Below are 10424 nucleotides of genomic sequence, written 5' to 3' on the forward strand. Positions count from 1 at the left end.
CTTAGTTGCAGTGTTTCCAGATAGTTTCCAGATTTCGGTGAAGGTCTGAGTTCAGCTTCTGTTCAGAGTGGGTGGTGATTCTAGTTGTTTTTGTTTAGTTTGACTACAGCCTTATAATATGAGATGCAACAGGGAACCCTGAACCTTGATTTGGCTCATTTGGTGCTTAATATTTCACAGGAGGATTGATAAAATAAAATTAAAAAAAACATGATTTAATTTATACACGGAGCCGAGACAACAGTTGCTGTGGTTGTTTTTAAACGCCTATTAATCTACAGCTTTTAAAACAAAACAAAAACATTTGCTACATGGATGAGTGGTTAGGTTTAGTGAAGAGACAGTAGAGGTTGGCATTGCTGGAGTCTATTTTCTATTATTATTTTAACTACACAGTGTATAGTATATAGTATATAGTATATATATATATATATATATATATATATATATATATATATAAATGTATATATATATATATATATATATATATAGCACAGATCTGACACCTTCATCCATGTGTGTGTACCTGCCAGGGTTGATCAGATCATGGCGTGAGTCCTGCTCATGTTTGAAGTCCGTGGGTCACTGCTGCTCACCGCTCGCTGTGGCGAGGCTGAACAACCTCCTCCCTTCATCATGTTCGCTGCCAATTTCAGCAGCAGCAGCAGCAGCAGCAGCAGCGCAAGGATCCTGCAGAGACACAAGCTCACTGAGCTGCTGCACTGCATTCCTCCTCATCAGGCAGCTGCCGTCCATGAAATCCACACAAACTCAGCTGTGTGTGTGTGTGTGTGTGTGTGTTGACTCTTTTAGTTTGGGCAGCCGAGATGAAAAGTCTTGTGAACTCACAGGTAAGACTCGCAGGTCGTTAGTGGAGAGTCTGCAGATCCAAAGGGATTGAATAAACAGATGTGAACCTCCTCTGATTGCCACGGGCCAGACCTGCATAACAAATACATATTCATTTTTGGAATGGGTTTCACATTAATATCGTTTGTGTATACATTTACACACTTATTTAAATCCTAGACTTGATCTCAATCTCATTTCAGATGGATTATGGACGTGGGAAAGGTTGTCGTCCACCTCCGAGAGGCGTGGACCAAGACGTGTCAACAAACGTGCTTGTTGTAGTTTTCCCGGGAGCGATGGCTCTCGAGTAATAGCAACTTAACCACTTTGAGTCCTTTTTAAACGTCGCTTGGAAACAGCAGCCAACAAATCGAAATGTTGGATGTATACAAAAACTGCTAGAACGGGCTGCATCCTCCTGGTGGGCTGCGGCAGTACTGCAGGTGGGTCATGAGCACCGGGGGCCGGTCATACCGTGGTAGTTAAGACTCAGTTATAAGACGGGGCGGTGTCAGTCCAGGATTCAGATTGCAGTCGTGGCAATTTCTCAGCAGAGATCCTTGTTCCCATGCGTAGGGCACCTGTGGATGTCAAGTAAGTTTCCATGGTTACCATTTTCTTCACAGGGCCTCACCAACTCAAACTATAGGTGTGCATGTATTCATCTGTGTATGGGTTTAAATTTCAAAGTTCAAATTTCTAGCTGTTTTTGTATAGGTGGCTTACAAATGAAGCTAACGTATCGTTATAATTAGTAACATGGTTAATATAGTAATCATACAATATTAAAATAAAGTCAGGCCAGAAAATCTGCAGACTCTAACATGATCAAATTATTAGGAACAATAACAACGTATTAAAGGCGACATAGACTGGAAGCTCCAATTAACGCTGCGTTTGTGTGTGTGTATCTGCGTCATTACCTCGTTTATGAAACCCTAAAGTTTCAGAACAAACAGTTCAGCCACTGCTGAGAAAATAGTGTTGAATTGTTTTCCTGGGCTCTGCGAAGCGGATCGGCACTTCCGTAATTTGATGTCGTCATCAGAAATCCTCACCACTCCTCTCACCACCGTAGCGCCTCCCGGTGCGGGCACTAGTCCGGGCACATCCGGTTGCGTACATTCAACCGCAGAAGAAGAAGAACTACTCTTGTTGTAGCTGCTGAGATGCAGAGCATCCACCGTGCCAGAGGGGGAGCTGTGTATCTGAGAGCTGGCCTATCTATTACGTCACTTCCAGGTACCTGGCCAATCACAGGACAGTGGGAAAGCTCTCGTTGGCTGGCCAATCACAACACAGTCCACGTTCTGGGGGTGTGATTTTGGTCTGAAACAGCGCGGCTGACGAGAGCGTCAGTGAGGAGATATTTTGATCGGCTCGTTTGCAGCGACTAGGAGGTTTTTAACCATGAAAAGAAGTTAATATATGTAAGTAGACCTCCATAACTAACATATATGTGACCATGAAAACAAGTTAATATATGTAAGTAGACCTCCATAACTAACATATATGTGACCATGAAAAGAAGTTAATATATGTAAGTAGACCTCCATAACTAACATATATGTGACCATGAAAACAAGTTAATATATGTAAGTAGACCTCCATAACTAACATATATGTGACCATGAAAAGAAGTTAATATATGTAAGTAGACCTCCATAACTAACATATATGTGACCATGAAAAGAAGTTAATATATGTAAGTAGACCTCCATAACTAATATATATGTGACCATGAAAAGAAGTTAATATATGTAAGTAGACCTCCATAACTAACATATATGTGACCATGAAAACAAGTTAATATATGTAAGTAGACCTCCATAACTAACATATATGTGACCATGAAAACAAGTTAATATATGTAAGTAGACCTCCATAACTAACATATATGTGACCATGAAAACAAGTTAATATATGTAAGTAGACCTCCATAACTAACATATATGTGACCATGAAAAGAAGTTAATATATGTAAGTAGACCTCCATAACTAACATATATGTGACCATGAAAAGAAGTTAATATATGTAAGTAGACCTCCATAACTAATATATATGTGTGATACAAGCATTCTATGTCGCCTTTAATGAGCGACGAATATGACCACGCTTTGCTGTGCTCGTACGCAGCTGTGACGTCACTCTGGGAAATAAGGTTTCTGGTTTCTGGGCTATTTCTGGCCTTAAGGAGGGTTTTTCAAATATGAAACTCCATGAATTAAAAATATTAAATATAAATATTCATACATTCCTGTGTCCATGTCTCGAGGTGTCCTGTGAACAGTTTTATAGGCGTCTCTTTTACGATTGTGGTCAATGGGAAAATTGCTTTATGGGCCCATGAGTATTTTTTGTTGCAGTACCGGTAGTGGCCACCATGACAAAGTTGTCTTCAAGGCAGAGGGGGCTGTGCTCTATCCAGTTCTTATAAGACATCCATTGTTTGCCTGCTCATGTTGACCAGACGCCATCATGAGCAGACACGCAGGTGAGTCGCTGTTTCCACTCTTTCTGCCACTGCATTTGTCTGAAAATGTTTTCAGAATTATACATCAGTTAATTACTTGTGTTGTGAAAGTTCATTCATCCACTAATTGAACTTAGTTTTTGGTTTGTTTTTTAGGCAACAGGAAGTTTTTCCTTTACCTTGTTAAACCAGTTTTAGCTGGTGACTTATCAGCTATTGTTTTATGGAGGCGCGGTCTTCCTATCAGATTGGACAGGTTGACCCGAACGGGGCTCCACCCTGTGTGACGAGTTTAATCTACGATCATTGGTTTTATGCAGAGGTGGCTGAAGAGTACTGAAATATTCCACTCAAGTAAAATTAACACTATTTTTAGAACATTTTACTTCAGTACAAGTAAAAGTATTGGTGTACTCAAGTTAAAGTACAAAAGTAGCTTGTTTAAAGGTTTGTTTAAAAAAGAATAAAAGTTGGTTACTTTTTTTATGTAAAAATGACAAGGGAACACAAATTTTAATTAAATACAAAACTTTATAAATTAAAGTCCTCATCACTCACCTGTCGTTATCGATCACCTGTTGTCATCACTCACATGTCCTCGTCATTCACCTGTCCTCATCACCCACCTGTCCTCATCACTCACCTATCTGTCCTCATCACTCACCTGTCCTCATCAGTCACCTGTCCTCATCAGCCACCTGTCCTCATCACTCACCTGTCCTCATCAGTCACCTGTCCTCATCAGTCACCTGTCCTCATCAGCCACCTGTCCTCATCACTCACCTGTCTGTCCTCATCACTCACCTGTCCTCATCACTCACCTGTACTCATCACTCACATGTCCTCATCAGTCACCTGCCCTCATCACTCACCTGTCCTCATCATTCACCTGTCCTCATCACTCACCTGTCCTCATCAGTCACCTGTCCTCATCACTCACCTGTCCTCATCATCCACCTCTGTCACTATTATTCACCTGATTGAATGAATTAATTTTTCAATCTAACTTCAGTAAACCATACTTAGTGCTTCACTTTGAATATGAACGTTTAAAATAAATGTGTGATCTCAGTGCCCTCTAAGGTTAAAAGGTGTCTGGTTTGGTGTAAATAGTGACTCTATTAATACAGGGGTCTACCAAGGGCCAGAAGTCTAGAGGGGAGCCCCACATGTTGGCATGTGAGCAAGGATGGATTACTGAATGAGCCGACTGGGCCCAAGAGGTCAAGGGGCCCTGAAGCCTAAGGCCAAGTCACTACCTTAACAAGTCAAAAAGCAAAAGGCTATATACACCCACTCTTGAACAAATAAGGTGGTCCTTGCAACTGTGCCCAGGGGAAGAGTAGTTCATAATCTGTCAAATTCTGCTTAGGGCCCCTTAAAGGTTTGGGCAGGCCCTGATCAAGATCGAGACACCCCTATCAAATATGTAACACAACCACCATCGAGTTCAAAGAATGATGTTGTTTGTTCTTCTTCACAGAGAACATAACAAATGACGAGGAGCTGAGGATCGTGTTGGTGGGGAAGACTGGTGTTGGGAAGAGCACCACAGGAAACGCCATCCTGGGAAAAAAACATTTTAAATCTAAGAGCAGTCCCAAGTCTGTAACTGTCAACTGTGACAAGGACAGAGCTATGGTCGACGGACAGCAGGTTGTTGTCATTGACACCCCAGGTCTGTTTGACACCAGGTCTATTGAGGAACAAACACTAAAAGCCTTAAATCTTTGCATCAACTTCGCCTCACCAGGTCCTCACATCTTCCTGGTGGTCATTGCGCTGGGCAGGTTCACTAATGAGGAAAAACAGGCAGTGCAGAAGATTCAGGAAACCTTTGGTGAGGCTGCCAACAACTACAGCATGGTTCTCTTCACCTATGGTGACAATCTTGACACTCCCATCGAGGAGTACTTGTCTGAAAGTGAAGAACTTACAGAGCTGGTGAACAGGTGTAATGGCGAGTACCACGTCTTCAACAACAAGCTGAATGACTGTACTCAGGTCAGTGAGCTGCTGCTCAAGATCAGAAACATCGTGAAAAAGAACGGAGGAAGCCACTACACCTCTGAGATGTTCCAGAAGGCTGAGAGGGCGATCGAGGAGGAGAAACGACGCATCCTGGAGGAAAAACAGGAGGAGATACGTAAAGAGAAGGAGGAGATGGAGAGGAAAATTCAAGACGAATATGAGAGAAAGGAGAAAGAATTAAAAAACCAAATGGAGGCAGAGAGAAGAGAGCAGGAGGAGAAGATAAAAAGGATGAGGGAGGAAATGGAAGCACAGAGAGAGAAGATACAGAAGAAGCATGAGAAAGAAGCCCGTGAAGTGGCTGAGAGAAATGTTCGTAGGAAGAGGTTCTGTGTGATCCTGTAAAAATCACCTGATCATCTAAAGTCGCATTTCCACTGTCTACACACACACACACACACACACACACACACACACACACACACACAATACTCTGCAGTAAATATAGTATTTGATGACTGATGCATAAAGTGATGCAGCAGAAAAGAATAACATATTGCTTAAACTATTGATTAAACTGTTGATTTAACTATTGGTTAAACCATTCTCAAAGTCTCTGTGTGTGTTTACTGTCTCAGCAGTCCTCTCCTACTGCATAAGTACAGTATATTTATGTTGTGTTAGCGCCCCCTGTGGTGAGCCACGTGTGTCTAATTGACTCCCAGTCAATTTTAATAAAATACAGTCATTATCACCTGAAATAGACATGGGTCCTTGAAATCCTTGGAAGTTACATTACATTACATTACATGTCATTTAGCAGACGCTTTTATCCAAAGCGACTTACAATTTTCGCATTTGAAAAACAATCAAGGCCCTTGAAAGTTTTTGAAATAAACACAGCGCCCCCAGAGGTCAAAGGTCACCTATTTTGTGGTATCCCCAGGATGATGTCATGAATCTATGTACCAAGTCTAGTTAAAATATGTTAAAGGGTTGCAGAGAAATTGGCTTACTTCCTGTTTGGTGACCTCAACGTCATGTTTGATTGGCTGCCACGGCCAAGTGCCTTTGAATATCAAGATGTTGAATGCATTCGTGTGGCATGGTCTGAAGATCATCTGAACGATGTTTTGAGAAGATTACACCAAATGTGTGACAAGACAAGCCTTTGAAAGGTTATGGATCAAATCAAAGATGGCAGAAAATCCAATATGGCCGAAAAAAAACATTAAGGATGCGTTGAACTCGGCTTGGCCCAAGGGTTCCAGTTATACATCGTTTGTGAAAAACGGATGAACAAGTCTAAAGTTAATGTACATACATGCATGTCCAACTTTGTCCTGTTGGTGGCGCTAGAGCTCTCGAGCTTGCGTTGCTTACACAGTATCACCACTTGAACCCAAGTAACGGGTGGTCTGCTGTTAAAGTATTACAATATTGGGGAATGATTACATTATCAGGACCTGCGAAATGAAGGCTAACCTGATAATGTAATAACCTCCTGTTAATGTAATACTTTATTACATTATTGGTCAAAAGTGTATGACATTATTGGGAAATGCACTTTATTACATTATCGGGAAGTTGTTTCATTATCAGGTTTTATTACATTTTCAATGGACTCAAGTGCAAATTTTTATTACATTATCTGGGATTTATTACAGAGGGTGCGGTGCTCTATCCAGTTCTTATAAGACATCCATTGTTTGTCTGCTCATGTTGACCAGACGTCATCATGAGCAGACACGCAGGTGAGTCGCTGTTTCCACTCTTTCTGCCACTGCATTTGTCTGAAACTGCTTTTTAGAATTCTAAATCAGTTAATTACTTGTGTTGTGAAAGTTCATTCATCTACTAATTGAACTTAGTTTTTTGGTTTGTTTTTTAGGCAACAGGAAGTTTTTCCTTTACCTTGTTCAACCAGTTTTAGCTGGTGACTTATCAGCTGTTGTTTTACGGAGGCGCGGTCTTCCTATCAGATTGGACAGGTTGACCCGAACGGGTGTGACGAGTTTAGTCTACGATCATTGGTTTTATGCAGAGGTGGCTGAAGAGTACTGAAATATTCTACTCGAGTAAAATTAACACTATTTTTAGAACATTCTACTTCAGTACAAGTAAAAGTATTGGTGTACTCAAGTTAAAGTACAAAAGTAGCTTGTTTAAAGGTTTGTTTAAAAAAGAATAAAAGTTGCTTACTTTTGTTCTTATGTAAAAATGACAAGGGAACACAAATCTCACATGAATTGTTTTTAATTAAATACAAAACTTTACAAATTAAAGTCCTCATCACTCACCTGTCGTTATCACTCACCTGTTGTCATCACTCACATGTCCTTGTCATTCACCTGTCCTCATCACTCACCTGTCTGCCCTCATCACTCACCTGTCTGCCCTCATCACTCACCTGTCTGTCCTCATCAGTCACCTGTCCTCATCACCCACCTCTGTCACTATTATTCACCTGATTGAATGAATGAATTTTTCAATGTAACTTCAGTAAACCGTACTTAGTGCTTCACTTTGAATATGAATGTTTAAAATAAATGTGTGATCTCAGTGCCCTCTAAGGTTAAAAGGTGTCTGGTTTGGTGTAAATAGTGACTCTATTAATACAGGGGTCTACCAAGGGCCAGAAGTCTAGAGGGGAGCCCCAAAACATTGTTGGCATGTGAGCAAGGATGGATTACTGAATGAGCTGACTGGGCCCAAGAGGTCAAGGGGCCCTGAAGCATCAGGCCAAGTCACAACCTTAACAAGTCAAAAAGCAAAAGGCTATAAATTTGAATACATTTATGTATTGCCCTTCCCATATACACCCATTATGCATCTGTGCCCAGGGGAAGAGTAGTTCATAATCTGTCAAATTCTGCTTAGGGCCCCTTAAAGGTTTGGGCAGGCCCCGATCAAGATCGAGACACCCCTATCAAATATGTAACACAACCACCATCGAGTTCAAAGAATGATGTTGTTTGTTCTTCTTCACAGAGAACATAACAAATGACGAGGAGCTGAGGATCGTGTTGGTGGGGAAGACTGGTGTTGGGAAGAGCACCACAGGAAACGCCATCCTGGGAAAACAACATTTTAAATCTGAGCTCAGTCCCAAGTCTGTAACTGACTGCTGTGACAAGGACAGAGCTGTGGTCGACGGACAGCAGGTTGTTGTCATTGACACCCCAGGTGTGTTTGACACCAGGTTAAGTGGGAAACAAACACTAAAAGCCTTAAATCTTTGCATCAACTTCGCCTCACCAGGTCCTCACATCTTCCTGGTGATCATTGCGCTGGGCAGGTTCACTGATGAGGAGAAACAGGCGGTGCAGAAGATTCAGGAAACCTTTGGTGAGGCTGCCAACAAGTACAGCATGGTTCTCTTCACCTATGGTGACAATCTTGACACTCCCATCGAGGAGTACTTGTCTGAAAGTGAAGAACTTACAGAGCTGGTGAACAGGTGTAATGGCGAGTACCACGTCTTCAACAACAAGCTGAAGGACTGTACTCAGGTCAGTGAGCTGCTGCTCAAGATCAGAAACATCGTGATAAAGAACAGAGGAAGCCACTACACCTCTGAGATGTTCCAGAAGGCTGAGAGGGTGATCGAGGAGGAGAAACGACGCATCCTGGAGGAAAAACAGGAGGAGATACGTAAAGAGAAGGAGGAGATGGAGAGGAAAATTCAAGACGGATATGAGAGAAAGGAGAAAGAATTAAAAAAACAAATGGAGGCAGAGAGAGATGAAGAGAAGAGAGCAGGAGAAATGAAATTTAACTGAAATAGACATGGGTCCTTGAAATCGTTGAAAGTTTTTGCATTTGAAAAAAAAATCAAGGTCCTTGAGCCCTTGTGTTTTTGTTGTTGTTGTTGTAGTGCACCGCCCCCTCTGCCTGCCTTGAAGACAATTTTGTCACGGTGGCCACTCGAGGTACTGCAACAGTTTTCCCATTACAATAGTAAAAGAGACGCCTGTAAAAGTGTCCACAGGACACCTCGAGACATGGCCACAGGCATGTATAGATCTTTATATTCTATATTTTTAATTCATGGAGTTTCATATTTGTAAAACCTTCCTAAAGGCCATAAAAGCCCTCTCATAGTGACGTCACAGCTGTGTACGAGCACAGTAAAGCGTGGTCATGTGGCGTCTGGGAAACATACAATGTGAAAACTTGATGAGAAATGTGAATAAAAGAAGGCAACGAGGGGTTTTGTTTTACATTTCTTTTTTTTTAATATTAGGACAAAGCGCGAGTGGCCACCATGACAAAATAGTCTTCAAGGCAGAGGGGACGGAGATCTATCCAGTTCTTATAATACATCCATGGATCAAATGCGTAAGGGATTACGGTGAGGGGTCGTGACGATGGCATTACTCAATGTTTTTATAATTACTAGCGGTGCATCCACCTTACCAGAGGGGGAGCTGCGGGTCTGAGAGCTGACGTGCCAATTACGTCACTTCCAGGTAATTTTCCAATCACAAGACAGTCCGTGTCCAGCAGGTGTGGTTTTGGTCTGAAACAGCACGGCTGACGAGCCTGTCAGTGATGAGACATTTACATCGGCTCGTTTGCAGCAACTAGGAGGGTGTGACCTTAAAAATGACTTCATGTTTGTAAGTACACCTCCATATCTCACATATAAGTGAGACAGGACCATGCTATGGCCTCTTTAAGTTGACATAAATCATGACAGGAGCAAATTTGTGTAAAATGAAGTTACTAATTGACAGCCTCATCTGTGACACCATCATTTTTGAACTTTAAATGAATCATTTCCCAAACATGTTTTGGTAAATCTTGACAAAGAAGGGAAGGAAAATTCTGCAAAGTTACTTTGTGAAATGGATAAATCATATTGTATGGGTATTTAAGGCTTAATTACAAACAAAAACAATAAAAACGTGTGTTCATGTGTTTCTTGTCACCTGTCGAGTCACTTCCTGTCACGGTGTGGGTTTCCCTGCATCTTGATTGCCTCATCATCTTAATTTGCCTCACCTGTGTTCAGTCTTCTTCTCTGCGTCGCCGTGGCTTTGTCGGTGTCCAGCTCCTCGCGTTCTCAGGTCATTTGGAGTTTTCTTTTTCTTTTCTCCTCCTGTGTTAACCTGCATTTTTTAG

The 10424-nt window shown here is 41.7% G+C and overlaps 1 protein-coding gene across 1 annotated transcript; it reads left to right on the forward strand.

Moving 5' to 3' along the window:
* Positions 1 to 3265: 3265 nt before the first annotated feature.
* Positions 3266 to 10220, forward strand: LOC131458637 (myb-like protein X). Its single transcript, XM_058627833.1, has 5 exons — positions 3266 to 3347; positions 4810 to 5698; positions 5982 to 5992; positions 7028 to 7051; positions 8289 to 10220. The coding sequence occupies exons 1-5, from the start codon at positions 3332 to 3334 to the stop codon at positions 9077 to 9079; spliced, it is 1731 nt and encodes a 576-aa protein (XP_058483816.1). The 5' UTR covers positions 3266 to 3331; the 3' UTR covers positions 9080 to 10220.
* The last annotated feature ends 204 nt before the right edge of the window (positions 10221 to 10424 follow it).

This window comes from Solea solea, chromosome 4, assembly GCF_958295425.1.
Source record: "Solea solea chromosome 4, fSolSol10.1, whole genome shotgun sequence".
Classification (NCBI taxonomy): domain Eukaryota; kingdom Metazoa; phylum Chordata; class Actinopteri; order Pleuronectiformes; family Soleidae; genus Solea; species Solea solea.

Excerpts from the sequence above, each read along its gene's own strand:
- LOC131458637 (XM_058627833.1), top strand. Across the intron at positions 7,052-8,288 it reads CATCATGAGCAGACACGCAG|AGAACATAACAAATGACGAG; the intron begins GTGAGTCGCTGT and ends TCTTCTTCACAG.